Raw genomic sequence first — 25,462 nt, 5'->3', positions numbered from 1 at the left:
GCCCGTCGCCATCTTTCTACCTCACAGGTGTGCCAGGTCCCCCATCTGATGCAGCTCCACTCGCCCTCAGCTTATTTCCACTCGCCAAATGTGAGCAGGCAAGTGGAAACTTTGAGGGCTGATATACAATATATTTACAGATTAACCCTGGTGTACACAGACCTTTCCATGGCAGCCTCTGCTTACCATGGCTCCATAGTAATCCACCATATTGATTGGAACCATCTTCCCTCACTAGGGACACTCTGGAGACAACTCCATTCAATTATATTACAGTTGTACCCATTTTCAACAAAACGGGGGCTGGAAAGGAAAATTCCAGCCCCCACTCCCTACCCCACTAACCTACTCTAATTGACCCCCCTCTGATAGCAACTGCCAACCAACCAAAGTGTGTATCCTTTGTTCCTATAGATTTGAATGGTTTGTGCCTCTGTCATTGGAGCAAAGCTGGCCATACACTAGTAGAGTTTGTTTGAAAAGTTTGGTTTTAAGAACGTTCTTCAATTTTCTGTTTATTAGTGAGGGTCAAATTGACGCTTGTTTTTCGATCGCAGTGACGATAAAGTTTGAAGGGGCAAGATGGGAAATTTTTCTAGTACTTTTTTACTAAGTACTTTTGAACAATATTCATCATGTTATCAAATGCACTGATGAGAATTTTTGAACAAACATTTATTTTAAAATCTATTTGTGTATGTCAAGCTTTAAACCTTATTTAGCGTCAGAAATAGGGGCACCCTATGGACCCTGCATCAGTTTTAATGACATCCCTAGACCACTGGAGCATCGAGGAGAAGACACTGTGGGGACCGGTCTAGCAGAGTCGAAGGGCGGATAAGTGGGTAAGTACATCTTCATGCCCCGTAGACTAAGGGTGGGTTCACATATGTGCTAATAGGATGCGGTTTTAACCTCATCCAATTTGCATGACAGGTGAGTGTGACCAACTCTCAGTTGAGCCAGTTTACTTAGGTCTGGGGTGGCCGTGGAGCGGATTGCAAAAGGGTCCTGTGCGCTTTTGGGTCTGGTTCAGGTGCAAATTCAGTCAAAAATTCAGACCTGAATCACACCTGTACCAGTGAACAGAAACGCATGGGACCCCAGGCACGAAACCGCACATACAGTATGTGAACCCGGCCTTAAACAAGCACTTAGCCAGCAGTGCTGGGACAAGGTCATCTAGATTTCAGGGAGAACATGCGAAACTGCACCCCCCCTCCAAGATGTATGAGCATGATGTGTCAACAAAAATCCCCCCCACAAAAACACTGAGAATTAATCTCCCCCCCTCCCAGCGTGGATATTTGCCTCACCTCATCCCCCAAATCACCCTAGCTTAAATGCCCCCACCCCCCCCCAAAAAAATTCACCCCTCCTAGTACACATCTTATCCTACCACTTAAAATCCCCCTTCCCAGCACAAATCCCCCTTCGTGCATAAATCTTCCCTCCATCCCCCCTCCCAACACAAATCCTCTAAATCACTACTCTTAGTTCCCCCCAAATTTCCCCTCCTAGAACAATACTTTCACCTTTGTGACCCCCAAATTCCCCCTTCCGACACAAATCCCCTCCCTCATATCTAATTGTGCCCCCACCCTCCACCTCACATGATACCACAGTGCCCAGGGCAGCCGCCCCTCCCGCCTACCCCTTGTTTTGGCCCTGAATGCAGGAGCCGCACCACTGCCAGGATGAATTATCATATTTTCCCACAATTTTCTTGGTTTTGGGCTTTACCCATCTTAAGGTCTCACTTCCTGGCATAGCGTTTGAAATCTATTTGAGAAGGCCCTAAATCTAATAATCTATGAACGTGTATGTTGACCATACACCATACAATCTGATTTTATACTCTTCTTTAGATCTACGATCTACTATTAACCTACCCAACACATATGTGTGTGACAGTAAAAGGATGGGCTTTCCCATATGGGTATAGCAGTATGGTGTGCTAATCCTACCTACTAGCCAGGGTTCCATTTATGTTTATAGAATGTAATTCAAAAATTGTTTTAAAATAGGCTTTTTAAAATCCCTTGAAGCCTGTGATGGCTCTGTTCCAATTCTTTGTGAGGACAGAGAAGCTGTTGGGCTCAGTGCCCCCTAGTGCCACGGGAGGGAGTGCTACACTGTTTTTTGGGGCTGCACATGCTCAGTTTGTACTCTCCCCTGTTGCCTATGAGGAGCTCAGCAGCTGTGACATTAGAGAGTACACACTACGCATGTGTGGCTTGAAAGAACAGGCAGTCAATCAGCTTTATTGGCCAAGTCTACGGCATACAAGATGTATTTATTACACACAGCCGATGTCATGATAGTTTATGTAAAATTCATTTTTTTTAGCTTTTTATCAGAATATGAAATTCCCAATTTTCAAGACGACAAGGTAACCAAAATTAACATCTGGGTGATGGATGACGTTGGCGGAGTTGATGTGTAAGTAGCAAATTTTACCAAGTATGCTGAGTAGTAATGACCTTTCTGTATGTGTCACTCGCACAAAGGTATAATTGTGTCCACACTACAAAAAAAATTAACAAACAACTTGAATTTACCACGACTCCTGATACGTCTAAGTAACCCATTAGGCCTGGTTTACACCTATGCAGGTTGCAGTTTGCATATTCTGGGTGCATTTTGCGTTTTTCAATGCACATTTTTGATCCGTTGAAGTCTATGGAACTAAAAACCAGAAAAAAGTCTCAGGCCCTTTCTATAAAATGCACAAATGTGAACATGACCTATAGGAAACCATGTATAGGTGTGAACCAGGCCTTATCAAAGGCATGTGAGTGACTGTGACCTCTTAGGCTTGATTCACATCTACGCATGTTGCTTTTGAGCGCTTCTGCAGTGATTTTTGCGTTGCTTGCCGTGATTTTGGACACAAGTTTTTACTGCGATTTTTCCGCAATTTAGCGTTATGCATTTTTTTTTACACTTTTTTTATATAGCTGGTTGCTAAGGAGGGGGCCGGGAAGCCAGCCGCCATGTCCTTAACAACCAAGAGTCATCAGCTGTCAGCGGGCTTCCCCGCTGAATGTAAAAAAAAAAATTTGCTGGCTAAAAAAAAAATCATGAAAAAAAAATGGCGTAGGGTCCCCCCCAAAATCCACACCAGACCCTTATCTGAGCATGCTGCCTGGCAGGTCAGGAAAGGGAGGGGATGAGCGAGTGCCCCCCCTCCCGAACCATACCAGGCTGCATTCCCTAAACATGGAGGGGTGGGTGCATGTTTATGGGGACAATGACCTCTTCCCAACAACCCTTGCCCGGTGGTTGTCGGGGTCTGCAGGTGGGGGGCTTACCAGAATCTGAAAGCCCCCTTTAACAAGGGGGCCCCCAGATGCTGGCCCCCCCAAGTGAATGAGTATGGGGTGTACCCCTACCCATTCACCCAAAAAAGTAGTGTAGTGTTAAAAAATACAGTAGACAGTTTTTGACAAGTCTTTTATTCAAAATATCTTCTTTTTCCCCGCTTCTTCCTCCGCTCTTCCTCCATCTTCTCCCTCATCTTCCTCCTCTGGGCTTCTCCTTCTCCCACTTCTTCTTCCGCTCTTCTTCTTTCTCCTGTTGACTTTGTCCGGTGTTCTTCCTCTGCCACTGATGACCCTCCTCCGATGCTGCGTACCGCTGATCTGTCCACGCTGATGTCAAGCATGACTTAGATAATGACGGGGGCGTGGCCATCGGATGATGTCATCCAGAGGCCCAGCACCTTGTGACATCACCGCCCAGGGCATGGTGGTTCCCTGACGTCACAAGGGGGTGGGGCCTCCATATGACATCATCCGATGGCCACGCCCCATCGTTATCTCAGAAATGCTTGACATCGGCGTGGACAGATCAGCGGGGACGCAGTATCAGAGGAGGGTCCTCGGGGGCAGAGGAAGAAGAACACCGGACAAAGAAGACAAAGTCCCTTTCCTGACCTGCCAGGCTGCATGTTCAGATAAGGGTCTGCTATGGATTTTGGCACCAAATTTTAAAAAAATTTTGGCGTGGGGGGGTCCCCTCCGAATCCATATCCATTCAACCCACGCTGGTTTTTTTCAGTTTTTTTTAGCCAGCAATTCTTTTTTTTTTTACATTCAAAGGGGAAGTGCGCTGACAGCTGATGACTCATCAGTTGTTAACCATCTCAATACAGGGCATTTTAACCCCCTTCCTGCCCAAGCCATTTTTCAGCTTTCAGCGCTGTCACACTTTGAATGACAATTGAGCGGCCATACAACACTGTACCCAAATGAAATTTTTATTATTTTTTTCCCCACAAATAGAGCATTATTTTGGTGGTATTTGATCACATCTGCGTTTTTTATTTTTTGCGCTATAAACAAAAGAAGAGGGACAAGTTGGAAAAAAACACAATATTTTTTACTTTTTGTTATAATAAATATCCATTTTTTTTTTTAAACAAATTTTTTCCTCATTTTAGGCCGATACTTATTCTTCTACATATTTATGGTAAAAAAATCGCAATAAGCGTATATTGATTGGTTTGCGCAAAAGTTATAGTGTCTACAAAATAGGGGATAGATTTATAGCATTTTTATTATTATTATTTTTTTTTACTAGTCATGGCGGTGATCTGCAATTTTTATTGTGACTGCGATATTGTGGCGGACACATCGGACACTTTTGACACATTTTTGGGACCATTCACATTTATACAGCGATCCATGCTATAAAAATGCACTGATTACTGTATAAATGTGATTGGCAGGGAAGGGGTTAACACTAGGGGGTGATCAAGGGGTTAACTGTGTTCCTAGGGAATGTTTCTAACTGAAGGGGGAGGGGACTCACAAGGGGAGGAGACTGATCTGTGTTGCTCTGTACTGAGAACACAGATCGGTCATCTCTCCTCTCTGACAGGACGTGGATCTGTGTGTTTACATACACAGATGCACGTCCTGCTGTGTTACCGGGCAATCGCGTGTGCCGGAGGACATCGCGGCCGCCGGCACGCGTATCGGGTGCCCAGTGACACGGCGGGTGTGCGTGATTGCCGGCGGCGACGCGCGCGCTCCCCCTGGTGGGTAAGGAAGGCGAGGGCGTCTTATGACGCCCTCCCAGAACGAGAGCCGCGCCGCCTTGCCGTCATATGACAGCAGGCGGGCGGCAAGCGGTTAAGGATGCGGTGGCCGGCTTCCCGGCCCCCTGCTTAGCAGCCAGTTATATACAGTGAATGTACAAGTATAAAAAAAACACAAATCGCAAAACGAAAATCGCGTCAAATCGCAGTAAAAACGCGGTACTTGCGTTTTGGACGAGGGTCCATTGAAGTCTATTACATGCAAAACACTGCTGCATTTTGCGGGAAAAAAGTCCCCGACCTTTACAAAAACGCAGAGACACAAAAATGCATTGATGTGAAAATATGTTCCATAGGAACCCATGTTAAAAAGTTTCCCTGCATTTCTGCAAAATGCATCAAAAAATGCATTAGTGTGAATCGAGCCTCAGAGGAGGCAAACATTATAAAATCACGACTGTTTGCAGTTATTGAGAGCTTCATGTCTAGTGTAGAATGGATAATTTAAAGTAAATCTGAACTCAATAAATAAAGATTTTCTACCTTATAAGGAACATTTGGTTCTGTTAAGCAGTACCCTGAAAGATGAACCTTTGTCTTGAATTCCTCCTGAAAAAGTATTATTATTATTATTATATAGGATTTATATAGCGCCAACAGTTTGACATTACAGTTACAATACAATTCAATACAAGAGGAATCAGAGGGCCTTGCTCGTTAGAGCTTAAAATCTAAGAGGGAGGGTCAAGTGATACAAAAGGTAATAGCTATAGGGGATGAGCTGATGGAGAAAATATAAATAAAGTTATTTGGTAGGGGCAGAATAGGCTTCTCTGAACAGGAGGGTTTTCAGGGATCGTCTAAAAGTGGACAGAGTAGGAGATAGCCAGACAGATTGTGGTAGGGAGTTCCATAGGAGAGACTCAGGAAAAGTCCTGTGACAAGGGAGCTAGAAAGTAGGAGGTCTTGGGAGGAACAAAGGAATGAAGAGAATGAGTAGATTGGTATTTTGAGACTAGGTTAGTGATGTAGCTGGGGGCTGACTTGTGGATGGCTTTGTAAGTTGTTAGTATTTTGAATTGAATTCATTGGGTAAGTGGAAGCCAGTGGAAGGATTGGCAGAGAGCAGTATCGGACACGGAACGGTTGGTAAGGTGGATGAGTCTGGCAGCAGCATTCATGATAGACTGAAGGGGGATAGCATATGTAAGGGTAATCCCGTGAGGAGGGAGTTGTAGTATTAGAGGCAAGTGATGTTCACCTTGATAATCACAAAAGGCTTTAAAGTGGTTGTAAAGGCTCAGAGTTTTTTGCCTTCATGCATTCTATGCATGAAGGTAAAAAACCTTCTGTGTGGTGTGCAGCAGCCCCCCCCCCCTCAATACTTATTTGAGCCCCATGTCAATCCAGCGATATGCATTAGAGCAATCACAGCCAGTGAGCCAATGAGGAGAGAGTGGGGGCAGCGCTGAGCTTATGCTCCATGTGTGAATAGACACACAGAGCAGCAGCTCGGGAGCACGCCTGCTTGGGTGCCCCCATAGCAAGCTGCTTGCCATGGGGGCACTGGGTATGAAGGAGGGGCCAGGAGCGCCAGCAGAGGACCCGAGAAGAGGAGAATCGGGCTGCTCTGTGCAAAACCATTGCACAGAGCAGGTAAGTGTAACATGTTTGTTATTTTTATTTTTAAAAAATCTGCCTTTATTATCACTTTAAGTGCAGCGCCCAACATATCCAGAGCACAGTACATGTATGTTGAGGTGTGTTATGCCGTGTGCACACGGGCGGACTTTTCAGCATCAAATGTCCGACGGTCTTTCCAACGGACTTACAACGGACTATCGACGAATTTCCGAATGAACGGACTTGCCCACGCACGAACGGACTAAAGTCCGTTCTAAAGTCTGTCGAAAGCCCATTCATTTTGAAAGTGATGACATACGACGGGACTAGAAAAGGAAGTCAATCTCCCTGCTTTTATCGGCGGGATTGACACCTTGCGAGCCCCGCCGCGGGAGCCAGCGCCGAGCTGGCTCGCTCATCGAGAAAGGAAAAATGTTTTTTCCTTTCCCAATGAGTGACAAGCATTGCTGACATTAAGGCCGGGTTCACACTGGTGCAGGGATGCGACTTGGGTCCCCGCCGTTACCAGGCACTGTGTTTGGTATGAATCTTGAGGGGGAACTCCACGACAAATTTTAAATTAAAAAACTGGCATGGGTTCCCCTCCAGGAGCATACCAGGCCCTTAGGTCTGGTATGGATTTTAAGGGGAACCCCCTACACTGAAAAAACGGCGTGGGGGTCCCCCAAAATCCATACCAGACCCTTATCCGATCACGCAGCCCGGCCGGTCAGGAAAGGGGGTGGGGACAAGCGAGCTCCTCCCCTCTTGAGCCATACCAGGCCACATGCCCTCAACATGGTGGGTGGGTTCTTTGGGGAAGGGAGGGGCCCTGCGGCCCCCCCACCCCAAAGCACCTTGTCCCCATGTTGATGAGGACAAGGGCCCCTTCTCGACAACCCCGGCCATTGGTTGCTGGGGTCTGCGGGCGGGAGGCTTATCGGAATCTGGGAGCCCCCTTTAATAAGGTTGCCCCCCAGATCCCAGTCCCCCCGCCCTATGTGAATGAGTACGGGGTACATTGTACCCCTACCCATTCACCTGGGGGAAAAAAGTGTCAATAAAAAAAACACACTAGACAGGTTTTTAAAGTAATTTATTAGGCAGCTCCGGGGGTCTCTTCTGACTCCACCGCTCTCTCCTACTTCTTCTCCCGCTCTGCGACCTCTTCTCCCCCTCTCCTGCTTCTTCTGCCTCTCTCTGACCTCTTCTCCCGCTCTCCAGTTCTTCTGCCGCTCTCCGGTTCTTCTGCTGGGCTCCTCCACTATCTTCTGCTCTTTTGCCGCTCTTTTGAGTATGGGGTACATTGTACCCCTACCCATTCACCTGGGGGAAAAAAGTGTCAATAAAAAAACACACTAGATGGGTTTTTAAAGTAATTTATTAGGCAGGTCCGGGGGTCTCTTCCGAATCCTCTGCTCTCTCCTGCTTCTTCTCCCACTCTCCGGTTCTTCTCCCGTTCTTCTGCCAGGCTCCTCAGCTATCTTCTGCTCTTTTGCCGCTCTTTTGCTGGTGGTGGCCCGGTCTTCTCCATCGTCTCCTTCCCTGTTCTCTTCTTCTAATGTTGCATGATGCTCTCTCCCGCTGTAATGCCGTGGGTGCTGTAGCTGCCCTTGCGTCACATTTGGTCCGTCGGACCAGCATACAGACGAACGTTTTTCCGTTTCAAATCTAAATTCCGTCTGATTTCTGACCGAAAAGGTCCGTCGGAAGTCCGATGAAGCCCATACACAGTCGGATTGTCCGACGGATTCGTTCCGGCGGACAAGTTTGGTCGAAAAGTCTGCTCGTGTGTACACGGCATTAGGGTCTGTGCACACCGGAACACAGTTTGCTGCAATGCATAAGTTGTCATGGGTTGATGCAAACTGCATTAAACAGTCCATTCAAAATGAATGGCCTGAAACCCCCTCAATGTATGACAACTGGGTCAGGCTGCATTTTTTTGCAGTGCAACATACAGTTGACTGTGCATTTTGCTCTGGTGGGTTGCAAGGCACATGCACTTTAGAGGTGCATTGGGGTGCCCTTCACAATGAATGGCACACCAATGCATGTAACCTGTATGACTACAAGTTACAACATGTAGTGTGGAGGAGCTTTGGGCAGCCAATTCAAAATGAATAAGCTGTAACATAGCACAATCCCCGAAAATTACAAAACTTTTCTTTTGCAGCAAAACAGGGCCTTCTGCCAGAATCTTCTCCATTGGGCCTGTGCATGCATGCCCCAATAACTATGCAATCTTATGGAGAACTTGCATTCTGGTAGAGTACACATGTAAACTTTCAGGTATTTATGCAAATCGCATCACTTCCAGAAATCCCCGATCTCCAAATCAATGTAATGCTCCTGTGTGGGAACAATGCTATTAACAGGGCCTTTGTAATGTTTTATCATTAGTAATCAGTAATGTGAACTCAGATATACGTACGTATACAGTACATCACTAATGATTCTATCAGAAAGGTTGAGCAAACAGGCTATCATATGATTTAATGGGTTAGATCACCTTTTAGAAAAAATGAAAAGGTGAACTAACACCCTACAGCCTCTCTGACCTCCCCAGTACACGCTGAACTTACCACCATAGGTGATGAGCTGTCGATGCCCATACAGCCAATACAGCTGTCCCAGGATTTGAAATCTCCACTCTTCTTTCCCTTCTTTCTGCAGGACTTCCGGGACAGATCAGAGCAATTCTCTGTTCCAGAGCTAACCAATCAGAATCATTCTGATCTGTCCTGGGAGCTCTGTAGAAAGAAGAGGGAGAACAGCAGAGATTTAAAATCCCCAGACCGCTGCACCGACTGCGTGGGCACTGACAGCTCATCACCCACAGAGGTAGGTGTAGCCGGAACAAGCTGGGGGGGGGGGTTTGGGTGGTGGTGGGGAGGGTGTACGATGTTAGCTCATCTTTTCATTTTTTTCAAGAGGGATGGGTTATCTCTGTTGCCTAATCTTTCCCAACAGAGTAGTGGTTGTTTTCAACTGTATTGTTATCATTGCATATCTTTGTATCTGCATCTTGCATATCCTGTGTATTGTATATCCCATCTTTTAACTTTTTTTCTAATAAAACAATACCTTTTTTATAATTAGGTTTTTTTGATCTGTAGAGGAGCATAGTGCTTTAAAGTCCCAGTTAGAGGAAAACTTCCCCTGTTTGCAATTTATCCAGTTTAGGGATGTGGGCTAGATATCCTTTTTTTTTTTTTTACAATAAGCACCATTTAGTAAACTATCATTTTTTCAGAGAAGGTGAAACTATACTGTTTATTGTGTGTTTCAGAGATTCATGTGGAAAGAACAGCACAGCGATACTGGAGTCTATTTTAATGTCAAGACATTTTCCATACAAGTGTGTAGACAATTACAGGCAAGTAACAATAGCAATACACAGCATAGAATTTATTATGTTAAATACTGTGTAAGTATGTAGTACACACAGAAAATATAACACCCGGCATTGCGTTTAAGGTGAGAGATAAAACATTTGATGTGTGCATGCGTGTGTCTATGGAACACAATAGAAAGCCTTACAAGAAGTAGCTTAAAAAGCCTGAGATGCTCCTACCAACCAGATTCCACACATCACTTTTGGCCAATTTTAATTAATCTAACTTGAAATACTTTAGTGCAACTGTCCATTTACCCTTCTCCCACTCCACTATCAGTCGTGATCTGTGGCAGCTGAAGGATGTACAGGAGCAAGCAATGGAACGGAGCATGGTATCTCTCCTCATTTGCCACTAGGTCACAAAACACATTAAATTATAAGTGCAAATGCTTGTGTTCCTTTTATAATCGTTATTTATTCAAAGAAAAGAGAGGCCATAGAAAATGTTACGGCAGGGGTCACAAATTTCTGCAGTCATTACATTGACATTAATTAAAAAATCTTGAATTAACAAAGCTGTATGTGTTGTCTTCAGTTGGCGTCCAGATTCAGGCCTTATGTTGTAAATAGGTAGGATCCACTGCATGCTTTTACATCCAGCCCCCCCCCCCCTCCCCATAACAAGCCTTTAATCACACTTTGGCAATGGTAAGCCGTGGTTTCCAAAGCGCAATTATAGGGTATCGTTGGAGGATATCCCTTGCTGTGTTCTGTGTAATATGTGCTGCATGCTGAAGTTTTACAAACCAAGGACAGGAGCTCACGTGTATGTCTGATGCATCTCCTTTCTATTCAGGGGAGGGGGGTGCATTGGAACCTTGATGCCCTGGGTTCACAGAAAGTGGAGTAAATGATGCTAGGTGTGGAAGAGGAGTGGGGATCACCATTTTATTTTGGCCCAACTTGGGATTTTGCTTTAAATAACTGTAATCCTTTTCAGCGTTAGAAAAAAGAGATCTCTCTCTCTCTCTCTCTCTCTCTCTATACAGACCATTGGACTGAGGCCTTGGAGTTTGTCCATAGCTGCTCTTTGAATGTAATTCTAAGATTGTCACAATTCAACAGTATATACTATTATGAGTACATTGCACCCTTCTTAAGTTATATAGTCTGGGGTTACGTCCTGATCTATTATGTGCTAGGTGTAGTAGGGACAATGGGGACCTTATACACCTTTTATGGAGGTGCCCGAAGTTGCATAGGTACTGGACTTGTGTAGTAAAAAAACATTAACAGTTCTTATCAATTGTCTATACCCTTTGACTCTCAACCATGCCTGTTAGAAGATGTTATAATACAAGATGCTTATGTCAGAGAGGTAGTATCCAGAGCTCTTTACCAAGCCCCTAAACTTACTTATCTTGCAGCATTGGATTTCGCACCCCTCCTACGTCAGACATGTGGATAGCCCATATGGGCATAACATTACGCTATGAACATCTGATAAATCAACATAGAGTAATCTATCCCGGTTTGATAAGATATGGGGAAGCTGGCTAGCTATAACAGGCATGGCTCCAGTGGACTTAGTCCTGGATAGATTGCTATTATAAAAACTGAATATATATATACATACTGTAAATATATGTTTCCATGATTGTACTTCGTTAGGTATTGTGGGGTTAGAGTGGGTTGGGGGCATTACTATATGGTGTTTTCATGAGCATTTATACAGTACAGTGGGTTGTTGACATGGTACGCATACTATGTCTAAACTTGTACCTCTCTATTTTGTCTGTTTAAGTGAGCACTTTTGTAAAAAAAATAATTTCTGCAAAGTAATGTGTGACATATCTCTGCTTGCACGTGATTGAATAAAGGAGGTCAGCAGAGCTTAACTCCATTCACAATAAAAAAAGGAAGTTCCCTTACAAAGTCAATATTCTATTTGCCTTTAGTAAATTAACCCAAGATTGTCTGAAAATAAATTACTTTTGCTGTGCTCTCTCCTTAGAAAACTAATTGTAAATTTAGGTGGGATTCACTAAAATTGGAGCACACAGAATCTGGTGCAGCTGTGCATAGTAACAAATTAACTTCTAGGTTTTAGTCCCTGTTCACATCGGTGCGATTTGACATGTCAAAACGCATGTCAAATCGGAGCCTATTGCTGGCAATAGGAGCATCCCAATCGGTGCGACTTTGCGTTGCCACACCGATTTCCAAAAGTAGTTCCTGCACCGATACTTGGTGACTTCGGGGGCAATTTCGATAGACATCTGTGCATGAACCCATACAAATGTCTTTTAAGGCACTCCCGAAGTGGGACTGAAATGTAGCTTTGAAATTGTGCGAGTTCAGGTGAACTCACACAATTTCAAAACCATGTTCAGCGTGAACGTGGGCTTATTGTCAATCCTTAATTGAACAAACTGAAGTTAGATTGGCACAGCTGCACCAGATTCTGTGTGCTCCAGTTTTAGTAAATCCCTCCTTTAGGCCCGGTTCACACTAATGCGAATTCTTATGAAATTTTGATCCGTTCCGAAAGCATAGATTCAAATATCATCTGAAATAACTTTGCTTTCAGTGAAGGCCATTCACATTAATGTTTTGCGCTTGTGATGCAGCTAAAAAAAGGGTCATGTGTAAGTTTGGTCCAGGGTGAGTTAAGCTCCATAGACTTCACTGGGACCGGATTGAAACATCAATGCAAATCCAGCTCCTACTCTTTCCCTCCTCTCCTGTCAAAAAGCGGCTTGTGCAAAGCTGAGATTTCTACAGTTCGCATTGAAACTGCACCTGACAAACAGAAATCGGGCTGTGCAATTTGCACCGTAGCAGTGTGAACCGGTGTTCCAATTCCAACCATGAAATTGTCTACATGGAGTTTGCATGTTCCCCTTGTGCTTGTGTGACTTACCTCTGTGTACTCCGGTTTTCTACCACACTTCATAGACATGCCGGTAGGTTAATTGGCTCCTGCCTAAACTTAACTAAGTGTATGTGGGTGTTCGAGAGCTAGGTACAATATATTGTATGTAACACGCTGCATAAATTGTCATTGACATAAAAATCCCTGTGATAAATAAAATAAAGAAAAATGTTATATGCTTGTTCAGATTTTTCCTAAAAGTTATATATTTTGAAGTAGAAAGTTAATACAGTGTTGCCAACCGCCAGTGTTTTAACTGGCAGCCAGTAAAAAAATGGGCGCTGTTCTGCTTCCAGTAAAAGCCAGTATGGAAAAGAAGAAAGGTAACAGCGCTCTCTAGTAAAAGCCAGTGACAGGAAAAGTTTGGCAGTGAAAAATATGGCTGTGATGCTCAACTCGGAATTGTGCATGCGCAACTCTGGTCCGGAGCCAGCAGAGACCAAGTGCTTTCTACAGTGTGTTCGGGCGGGTCTGGTGGAGGCGGTGTGTGAGCGTGTGATTTCATGGTGCAAGGGAGCTGAGCGGCCGTAGCCGAGCGTGCGGGTCTGTGGGATGGGAGTGAGGCAAGCCGGGAGTGGGACTGTCAGTGCTGCTTGGACTGGAGTGGACTGAAGGGACCAACTGGCATGGAGAGAGATTGTCAGTGTGACTCAGGAGGGGTTGTGTCATGTTGGTGATCTGTGCTGCTGCACACTGCTGTCAGTGTCACTGTAAGAGTCAGTTTCATGTGTGTGTGTGCCTGTCCATTCTAATTTCCTGCTCCACTGAGTCCTGTCCCTGAGCTACTTACTTACTAAATCAAAAATAAAATAAGAAATATGTTTATTGCCTTAGTATCTACCTTAAATCACATTGCTGACTGCATATTGTACTTGTTTGTAGCCTAAATCCTGAAATTTGCATTTAAAACTGTAATTTTGTAGCTTTTGGAAATGCCAGTAAAAACTTGGCTGTGCCAGTAAGTTTTGGGTGTTGTGTCAGTAAATTTCAATCTGGTAGGTTGGCAACACTGTTTATAAATGATATGAGGATTTCAGAAAGAGCGTCATAGACAAATGTTGGCGCAGGCAGATTAATGTACCTCTTGGGAACAGATATATATGTAGCGGGTGCCACCTGCCACATCTGTCCTTCCTGCACTTGCCAGCAGGCTCCCCCCCCCCCCCCCCCCGGAGTCCATGGGGCAGATCACTGACCACGGCACTGTGAGGAGAGGTGGAGAGCTGTGGGCTGTCACTGTCTCCTTCCCCGGCTCGCCCCCCCCCCCCCCCTCTGCCCGATCAAGGCACACACTGCTACAACGGGAGCAGCTGCGCCACAGTAAAAAAAAAGAGCATCTGTCAGTGTCTCCTTCCCCTACCCACCTCCTGTCACAGCACGGGAGAAGGAGAGGAGAGACAGGGCGGCTCTGTGGATTCCGGCTACCGAAGCTCCAGTGCCTCTCCCATTGGCTGCAGCGGGGGGGGGGGGGGCAATCATGAGGAGAGAGGAGAGGTTCACGAGACACGTCCCTAAGACAAGCGGCCCCTCTGTGGACCACAGTGGGTAAACTAGAGCCCCCAGCATGCCCAAAAATAAGTGAAGGGGTAGCCTGGAGCCCAGGAAAGGGGAGGGAGGAGTGTGTGTAACAGGAGAGAGAGGCGGCTGAGGAGAGACAGAGGGACGGAGACCAAGCCACAAAAGCCCCTGGGCAGTGTGACAGTCTGGACCCAAGAGAGAGGGAGAGAGAGTCACGCTGACATGAGGGAGTGTGTGGTGGAACTCCACCTGAGAAAGAGAGAGACATGCTTTTCCCGAGACTGCTGCCAGGAGACTGAGGCGAAAGGAGCCAGGAACAGCGACACCCACACCATACACCACCGTTTGGCCCAGAGACCCTGCTAACCAACTTAGCGCCGCCTTTCCCAGCGGAAACGACCCACACCGCTTCAGGGATCACAATACCCATCCAGGTGTCTGGTCAGCCCCTGTCCAATCACCCTGCCAGTTTAGCTACAAGCCATCCTGATTGGCCGACAGGAGGTGATCCAGTGCCTTACAACATTGCCAAGAGCCTGAACCAGCACTGGGAATCTCCGCTGTATTATCGTACAGAGGATTGGTGAGCGGGTGTAAAACTAAACATCCTTCTTAAAACAGGACAGTCACTGCATGCAGACACCTATTCCCCTTTCTAGTGTCAGAGGATGCTTGTTTGGAGCTGCCACCTTTTGCCAGTTTGTTCTTACAAACCACTACCTAACGGAATATTCTAGATCATTACTGTCTCAATTTTGCTTGATTAAACCTACCTTCTTAGTGCCCCAACGTTTGCTAGCAGAAGACACTAGTGCTCTTTAGTAAAATGTGAAAGTATATCTGTGCTAGGAACTGGAACAAACAGCAGCTATGCACTATAACCTAGATACCAGGCACAAATAATAATATATAAATAAAGTGCAGCACTAAACAAATAAAGTGTATTTCTTGCGAATAACACAATGCACGTGATATGTGCAAATGCAAACAAATATCAAAATACATAAAAAAGTGCAATCAGTGCTATCAATTGTATATGAACAATATGAAAACCCCAAAATAAAGACTGTGGATGAAGTCTACAACACATATGCAATATTACATCACATATGAATAAAGTGCAATGACTTGCAAACAGAAAAGTTCATGTAAAGCTGAATTTCCTCAAAGTGAGTCCCATCGAGGAAGAATATGTTGGAAATGACGATCAAACACCTGAGGGAGTTACACCCATCACCACAACAAAATTGGAGGCTTACCAGAAATCTGGTGACCCCCCTTACTCAGGGAGGTCACACAGCACTTGGTTGGATCTATGATCCACAGAAAGGAAGCCCGGAAGTTTCTCTTCAGTAGCCGTAGATAGTATACACCGGAAGGTTCATAGCAGTATTAAGAAACCTTGATACCGGCGTGTATATGAAACAAAAAACTCCACAAATCTCACCTGCACTAACACGTGCCCTTTCACCATAATGGTATAATGCATCCCTAACTAACCCATTTCTTCACTGTTCCCCAGTAAACATACATCATCACCACCATCTCAGCTCCATCGTTCCTTCATCTGCTCTCTGGGCAGAGAGCCTCTCGGCTTTTTAGTCACACACAAACAGGAAGCCACAAACAGCATGTGACCTCCACACAGGATATGACCAAATAAGCATATGACAACACAAAAACTCATGGCCCCAACAGCAAATCGCTTCCTCCATGCAAAATGACATCACAGGAAATGACAAACAGTAAAGGGGAGGGCACTAACATGAAGGGAAAGGGGGGGGGTGCACACGCCCCATCATTGTCAGTGTGACAGGAGGCGGGTAGGGGAAGATGTGGTCATCTGCTTGGGCTCTGTTCACTCGTCCAGTCAGGCAACAGTAGCACCTCATCACGGCATATAGAAGGAATAGAAACAAAAATAACATGAGTATATATACCCCTACTTCCTTAAACTATGATCTGCTGCAAAATGAAAAATTAAATCCCCAAAGATTCCCAGACTCTTAAAAGGACTTCAACCTTCACTAGATATAGCTCTGGCTTTGCCTTGCAGGGATCTATGCCTTATCCATATGGGCCTGAACTTTGCCACTAGTATCCCCGATCCAGGTATAACAATCATTACTTATGAATTCCCAGAAACCCCCCTTGGACTGTGAGAACTTCTGTCACAAACATGGCTAGAATTAGAGAGGTTAGTATTATTGGTTTGAAAATGCGTCATTCTCTCCACTCTCATCCCAAACCCTTTTTTTCCTCCTCATTACAAACTGAAGACACGCAGGGTTTAGAATGGTGCAGAAAAAAAACGATGAAAACAGTGAAATAGCCTATGATACTTTTACCTTCTTATACACCTGCTTTCTATGTACTTTCAGAAACTCCTTGGACCTGAAAAGATACTTATAAACAAAAGTTATTACTCTATCCTTAATATTTAACCTGCAAAGATTGATAAACAATACAACATTCATGTACATTGGTAAATTGTCACTTGACATTCCTCAAAACCGACAATAACTAAACCCGCTGTAACCCTTACTTTCACATTCTTACTAAAATACAACACCCGTGACACGTAAGAGGGCTGTCGCGGTAGGTTCAAACATTCTTGTTACTACATACAAAAAATGAGACAAACATTTTGATACAAATGTGGGGGAGATATTTCATAGTTCCCAAAACAAAAATGAAAAAACAAAACAACCAGATGTAATGCTGCCTTCACTCTTTTAGCGATAGAGAAAAATACAATGGGAGAAACACGAGAGCAGCTTGAAATCTTTGCATGGACCAGCCACACAAAGTCCAAAAACAGGCCTGTGAATTTTTAATCACACAAACGTGTATTACACATCCATCAACTTGCTCATCATTACAGATTTCTGAAGCCACAGCTAAACTACTTCCAAGGTATTTTTATTCCGGGGTCTCGTACCTCCAGACATCAAAAGTACCTTCCAAAGGAATACACCTTACTGTACCCTCTGACCATCTCTGCCAATCTTTAAGGGGTTTAATGGCCTTTTCCCCAAAACTAGACTTTATGTACTGTGCAACCGTCTGACTGTGGGAAGCCTCGTATTCCTTCCCTTGCATGGACTGCCATTGCCCATGGTGATTTGAATCGGCTTATCGTCTTACCCCTGCGTCCAGGGAAACCATTGCACCCATTTAGGAGAGCACCGCCCGGTACCTTCTTTTACGGTGGATTGACAGACTACAACCACTATATCTGGTCCAGTCCCCAACTAGAAACTCTAACCAAGGCGTCAACTCTATGGCTTGCTGTCCCAACACTTTTGGCACAGAACTACAGAGTACCACTCTTTTAACAACCAACTATTAACTATGCCAAATAATTCATCAACAACCACAGATCAACCCCCGAATTGTGTCTCTACCCCTCACAGTGTATGCATACACAAGCGCATTGCGCTTTACGACCGTACACTGCGTCGCCCGACTGAACTACACAGAGCACTTATGCCTGCTTCGTTACAGAACAATGTGGCTTCTCTCTGTACCTAGATATTACAACAATAACTTGGATGCCTCCTGTTTGCTCTCTACCCAAAACTGTATTTCAGTATAAACCATAATTACATTTAAAAATCAGAATGATTTCGTCCTTCCAAACACAAGTTAAAAGACCCCCAGCTCCTCCCACCAAATTCCTGTTGCACACCTGAACAGGAAAAGGGAGGGGGAGCATTGTTTCTACTGCAAGCTATTCAATACAAACCTCAGCTCTAAAAACCCATCTAACTGGTTTATTTAAATATCAATGAACAGGAAGAGGGAGGGGGAGGGGAAGCCTAGTTTCATATTTTGTCTATCAAGACATTTAAGAAAATCTATGGCTAAACATCATATATATTTCAACAATAAAAAAACTTTTGTCCAGGAGAGGGTGGAATACACTCCCATATTGCAAATGGGAGGGAATCCCCCTTGACTCACATATCCCCTTGGAAATTAAACCACATACATACAAAGGAATTGGAGCAGCTTCCCCTCTAGGATGACCCACAGGTCAAACGGCACAAAATCCTTAAACCGCACCTCTCAAAATGGCCAACCGTGGCCACATGGCGGACTACAACAAAAGCCAGGTCACAACAAAATAGCGCAATTTTCCCATCAAACACATACTGACTATACAATTGAGGCACCACATGAACACTTACAAACATTTTAGGAAAAGTTCCATTAGGACCCATACTAAAATATAGGCATATTTAAATAAACAATATATCCAAAAACGCAAAGGATACATAAAACATGAAATGGTAGTTGTAACAAACGAACATCGAGCCACGGCTGCATGGAGACTACAAAATGGCCGATGACAAAAGGGCCACACTAAAACACCAACACATGAAATGCAATTGTTGATCCCACCAAAATCAGTCTTCTTCACTAGAATCTTTCTCCACAAAGACTGACAAACAATTGAGACATCAAAATGAACATCTAAACCATAGACAAACACTTTAGGCTAACTACTAGGACCCTTGGCCAACCAAACAACACAAGCTCTCCAATCACACATACACTCTTTTCTCAAACAAAGTTCACACCAGCTTTCACAGGAAAAAAGACATTTGAGAAATACAAACTGCAATCCTAGAAACCGAGACCATCCCACCCACAGTAATGCTTGCATGGTCTTTTTATCTCAAAACAAAAGAACTCCTCCATGCTATTTTCTGGCTTCCAGCAAGACATGTCCCAACAATGCATGGCCGCCTTTCCCCCCAGCCGCCTCATGGCACACAAACAATCATCAGTTACTTACAAACTGCTCAGTCACACACACATTCCAGGTTGCAAATAATCCCAATTCATACATTTCTATTTCTCATTCAGTTACTTACACAACTTCAATATTAAACACCATAAACAATTCATACATTTCTCTCATGCATCACAAACTTGTTACACAGCATCAGACACACACACACACACACTCAACAGACATATGATCAAAATTCTAGCATTATACCAAAAGATAAATAATTTGTTCTTTTGCAAAGCAGAACCTACCTAACACATCAATCCGATTGTGCAGGAGGTTCTGTTCACTCCTACCTGGCTCGCCATCTGTGGTGGAGAGATTGGCTATACATAACCAATCTCACCTGCGCTAACACGCCTCCCTTCACCATAATGGTATAATGCATCCCTAACTAACCCATTTCTCCCCTGTTCCCTAGTAAACATACATCCCCACCAGCTCAGCTCCATCGTTCCTTCATCTGCTTTCCGGGCAGAGAGCCTCTCGGCTTTTTATTCACACACAAACTGGAAGCCACAAACAGCATGTGACCTCAACACAGGATATGACCAAATAAGGATATGACAACACAGAAACTCATGGCCCCAACAGCCAATCGCTTCCTCCATGCAAAATGACATAACAGGAAATGACAAACAGTAAAGGGGAGGGCACTCACAGGAAGGGAAGGGGGGGGGGTGCACACGCCCCATCATTGTCAGCACGGATCCCACTCAATACTGCTCAGAGTAACCAGTATCTAGTAGGATCATTCTACTTGTTCCTACAGGCTTCAGAAGATCTGCGGGGACATTGCTACTGATGTTGTCAATATACTGTACGAGTATATTAACAAGGCAGATATCAATGTCCTCTTATTAAAGCAGATATGTATCCAACAGGGATAGCGTAGCCACATAGAGATAAAATAATATGTTTCTCTCGTTATGCGGACTTCGCCTCTCTAATGCGCATAGACATTTGAAGGCAAGAAGTCCAGCGCATTGCGCTTGATACTTACAAACCGGCAAAGGCCCACACACACAGAGAACATGTTTCCAAGCCCATGAGAAGGTTTTCATACTGACGGTTTTACCGCTGGTCTCGATTCAACCCAAGTGCGCTCTGCTAGAGCGCTCCTTGGTTAGATCAGACACAGGGAGACCGATGACAATCTATAAAACACACATCCTAGAATAAAATGTTCACATGAGTCCATATAATAAAAATTTCCACAACAGTATTGACTAAGCTTAAGTGCAAAGTCACACGCTCATAGGTGAGCGTTTAATACCCAGGGGGGAGCATCTGAGTGTGATCACTGCGGCTTGCTTTGGATTATCTACACAGCAGTTTTCAAATTGCATGGACTTTAGAAGCACTTTTGAATTGAAATAATTGGATGACACATATGCACACAGAAGCATTTTTTATCATCTATATGTTTTAGTGGATTGAGTCCACTATATATTTTTATGAACACTATATGATTTTATGAACACTGTATGATTTTATGAACACTAAATGACTTTATGAACAATAATTTTGACACAACCAATCACCATATGGATGTACGTTATAGCACTTTTTACTAGTATGATTATTTATTTTCATTTATATATTAATTTTAAGTGTTAATAACTATTTGTTGCACTATTGTCACTTTTTACAGTCACTAGTTACTGGATGTATCACGGTGTGTGATTCACACGCACATTTGCACTTTGGCTATCACATGTATATAATGTGAAGAGTATATTTGAAAGCGCAGCGTATATATTTATTTCTCCCATTCAGCTACCAGCCAGAATTTCCCCGGCCAACAGCTGAAAGTAAACAAAGAGATGGGGATGCTGTCTGATGTCATCACCCAGATATGGCCACATCTTACCCTGTAACCAGACTTCATTGCTAGTCTCAGCTGTCCACATGCTCATACTGTATATCTACAAACAGATTTAAGAGTGTCTCCGGGTTATTCAGTGGTAGGGGTTAAATACTGTTTAGTATCTTGGTTTCCCATTATGCTCCTATTATAGTAACGCTGCTCTCTTTCTTGCCCACAGACCAGTCAGGATTTTGCAGTGTGTGGACTTCCCTGATCACCCGGATTGTACAACAAATAGGAGCGCGTTTACTGCCTCATCGTGGATGATGATGACTCTCTCTTTTATCACCTTAATTATCAATCATGCCAATATTTTTAGCCATTAAAAATTCTTCTTCTTCAGACAATAATAAAGCTTCCAATAATAAAACTGTTACTGTGCGTTTCAGCATTTGAACTGCTAAACTTTCTTAAAATGTTAGTTGCCTGGCTATCATGATGAAACAATAGCTTCCGCATGGTAGCCTATGACCCGGAGGTACACACATGCTATTCAGGTGTTCAGAATTTACTGCCTGCATACTTCACTAGCTGGTTCTGTGGTTATGAATGTGTCTTCCTTCACCTCTTCTGCTACTTCTTCATTACACCATTAGTCATCAGGTCACCAGTCATCAGCAAGAAAGCTGATGGACTGCTATCCAGCCAAGCCATTGGACTGCCACTGAGATAGGCCCCAAGTCTGCCACTGAGTCAGAGCCCTGGACTACCATCAGACTGGGCCTCAGGACTGCCACCAAGCCAGGCCCTTGTACTGCCACAGAATTTGGCTCCTTAACGGCAACTGAGCCCTTGCATGCCCCGGAAGCCAGGTCCCTGAACAGGCCCCAAACTGGGCCCCTGGACTTATTCCAGGCTTGGCCCTTTAACTGCGACCAAACCATACGTTTGTACTCTGTCTGAGCTGTGTCCCTTAATTCCTACTGAGCTGGGTCCTTGAACTCATCCCGAGCCAGGCCCCTGGTCTCATCCTGAGCCAGGGACCCTTACTTTTCCCTGAGCTGGATCACTTGCTAGTCCCCGGAAAAGACCCCTGAACATAGCCCAAGTTTGCCACCTCATCCCTTTAAACCCAAACACATATGAAATACACAGGTTCTGAGGCTAATTTAATGCAGATAAGGCACCAAGTGAGTTTCATTACCGCCTTAATCAGCCACAGAACCTGTATAATTCATATGTGTTTGGGTTTAAAGGGATGAGGTGGCAACCCTAACTGGGCCCCTTGTCTGCCCCTGAACTGGGTCCTGGACTCTTCTTGAGCCTGGTCCTTTGCCTGCTCCAGAGACAGGTCCCTTAACTCGTAAAGAGTCAGGGCACTCACCTTCCACCGAGCTGAACACCTGGACTCATTCTGAGCCAACTCTTTGCCTGCCCGAGCTGGGCCCCTCTGCTCTTCACGAGCCTTGCCTTCCTTTGAGCTGCACCCTTAGTATCCTTCCAATCCATCCAGGCTCCTGGATTACTCCCAAGTCCACAAATAAAATTGTTTCAAATCATTCCAAAGTGTAATTTTACATCGCTGATATTATATGTGGATATTAACATTTATAAGTAACAACTCTAGGGGTAGTTGATCTAGGGAATATCTGATTACTTCCTGGGGGATCAGGAAGGATTTTTTCCACCCCACTGGAGCACATTGGATCATGCTTTATTCTTTTTTTTTTTTTCCTTCCTCTGGATCAACTGTGGGTATAGTATTGAGTATATGGAGGTTTTCTATTTTTTTCTGGTTGAACTAGATGAACTTGTGCCTTTTTTCAACCTAACTATGTAACAATGTACAGTATTTATTTTACAATGCTTTGTGAAAACCTGAGCTCCATATAGGCACTGTAATCTCTATTTCGGGCTGCGACAACAGACTCACGTTCTGATTTATGGGGCTATGCATCAGGGCTAATCAGTAAAAAAAACAAGATTCCCCAATCTCTTCTTATAGGATGCTGGGGAGGATCAAACACAGTGAGCTCTGTTCACCTGTGTGAAGGCAAAAAGCTAGAATTACAAAATTTGTGTTGTCTCCATAATTAAATAATTAATAATCTCCTGCGCTTCAGAGGTTGCTGTGTGGCTGATTGAAAACGTGTGTCTCCACTGATGCAGCCACCACAAAGGCTGTGCTGCCTCTCACAACAGGTCAGGAAAACCCAAAGGGACTCTAGAATGAAAGAAAACAGAGTGTGCACCAGCCTAGCGCATTACCTTTGCGACAATTTAATGTTTAAAATGTGTACATTATACTCACAATTGAAGGGCATGTCAAGCAAAATATAAAATGAACCAGATGCTCCATTCAGCAAGGTCCGCTGATGGTATTGGTCATCATGGAATAAAAATCCAAACACCTTGGACTTTTATTCCATGACCAATACCATCAGCGAACCTTGCTGAATGGCGCATCTGGTGAATTTTATATTTTGCTTGACATATGCCTTTTAATTTTGAGTATAATGTACACATTTTCAACATTAAATTGTCACAAAGGTATTGTGCTAGGCTGGTGCGCCCTCTGTTTTCTTTCATTCTAAAGATATTATGGAGAACCTGGGCTATAAAAATACAGCTTTCACCTAAGTGGTTCAAGAAACACAAGGTGCACAGAGGTTCATTTGAAAGGTATAGGTAAATGCTATGCAGCAGATTGTAAAGTCAGCTTACAATTAGAAACAAAGTACTGTTCGTGGTTAGAGACTCATTCATTTAACCCAAAGCCCACCCCCTGATCCAAATGTACTCATCTTCCCTACACATGTATACTAACTATACCATTCTCCATCAGAGCAGCTGCAAAATACCCAGGGCTTTTGGGTATGGGGGAGCAGGAAACCTTCCTTGATTCAATACTTGGACCTAGCACCTAACTGCTGGGTCCAGACACTGTCGTGTTTGGCGTAAACTCTAGAGGATCATGATATATAATCTTATGGAGTTGGGCAACAATAGGGGTGGCCATACTTTTTCTGAATAATTCCAACTCTTGGTTTAGGAGTAATATCAGTCAATAGCTGGTGCAAAGGATGGCTACATTTGTTTATATAAATGTAGAATGACATACAACATTGTGTTATGGTTGCCTTAGCGCTAGTAATGCCCTGTACACACGGTCAGATTTTCTGATGGAAAATGTTCGATGGGAACTTGTTGTTGGAAATTCCGACCGTGTGTAGGCTCCATCGGACATTTTCCATCGGAATTTCCGACACACAAAATTTGAGATCTGGATCTCAAATTTTCCGACAACAAAATCCGTTGTTGGAAATTCTGATCATGTGTACACAATTCCGATGCACAAAGTTCCACGCATGCTCGGAATCAAGCAGAAGAGCCACACTGGCTATTGAACTTAATTTTTCTCCGTTCGTCGTACGTGTTGTACGTCACCGCGTTCTTGACGTTCGCAATTTCCAACAAGATTTGTGTGACCGTGTGTATGTAAGACAAGTTCGAGCAAACATCCGTCGGAAAAAATCCATGGATTTTGTTGTTGGAATGTCCGATCGTGTGTATGCGGCATATGATATAGCAATTTTTATTGCACAAGCTCAAATTGATTACTTTCAAAAAGAGAAAATGATTGCTTTTTATGGGATCTTTTTGAGGTGAAAAGTTGGATGTTGGTGCAAATAAAAAAAAAGTACTCAATTGTCTTTATGGTTTCTGCTCCTTATTCTGGAGGCAGTGCATTACCTCCAGCCCAGAGCAATTCAAATGTGTCACTCTGAAGCACAGTTCTAAGCTAATGCTAGCAATGTGTATCAGTCCTGTGAGAATACAAAAAGCTAACTAGAGGATGCACAATCAACGGATAAAAAGACACAAGTTTTAACTAAGTCCATTACTTAGTTTATGTATCACACTTTTCAATAATTGTATTGATAAAAATTGCTTTCTCTGTTTCTATGACTTGAATTGTCGCCGGCAAGCCATTACCTGTTTTTATTTCTCATAACTCTGGAGATGAAATCTCTGCAATGTTGCTCCAGTCCTATGGTCAATGGCGTAATGATAGGCGTAGTAGCCCCTATATCTGCTATGAGAGTAAGAGGTGGGAAGGGGCCCCTTAGGCCTGCTTTGTTATTTTTACCTAGAGGTAAGCCTATTGTAAGGCTTACCTCTAGGTAAAATTAATAACTCCTAAATGTACACCGTTTAGGAAATATTCACCCTGCATGCAGCCGCAAACGCTCCACTACCTGTCCTGGCCCCTCCTTACCCCCCCTTCCCATCTATAAACACTTATCTAGCTCCTCTCACTGCTCCAGCGCTGTCCCGACTGCAGCACCGCTCCTCTCACTTCCTGGTCTCAAAGGAGACACTGAGAGCAG

General features: G+C 44.1%; 1 protein-coding gene across 5 annotated transcripts in view; it reads left to right on the top strand.

Moving 5' to 3' along the window:
* The window catches only part of LOC141117152 (ADP-ribosyl cyclase/cyclic ADP-ribose hydrolase 2-like), a 73,976-nt gene extending 52,475 nt beyond the window's left edge, over positions 1-21,501 (top strand). For all 5 annotated transcript variants that reach the window (XM_073609808.1, XM_073609798.1, XM_073609828.1 and 2 more), the window contains 3 exons: positions 2,350-2,442; positions 9,960-10,046; positions 21,310-21,501. In XM_073609808.1, the coding sequence (XP_073465909.1) occupies positions 2,350-2,442; positions 9,960-10,046; positions 21,310-21,457 (328 nt within the window). In that variant the 3' untranslated portion in view covers positions 21,458-21,501. The remainder of the gene's footprint in view (positions 1-2,349; positions 2,443-9,959; positions 10,047-21,309) is intronic.
* The last annotated feature ends 3,961 nt before the right edge of the window (positions 21,502-25,462 follow it).

This window comes from Aquarana catesbeiana, linkage group LG01 (assembly GCF_042186555.1).
Source record: "Aquarana catesbeiana isolate 2022-GZ linkage group LG01, ASM4218655v1, whole genome shotgun sequence".
Classification (NCBI taxonomy): Eukaryota; Metazoa; Chordata; class Amphibia; order Anura; family Ranidae; genus Aquarana; species Aquarana catesbeiana.
The sequence above is the reverse complement of the archived record's forward strand: the minus strand, read 5'-3'. Positions and strand labels throughout refer to the sequence as shown.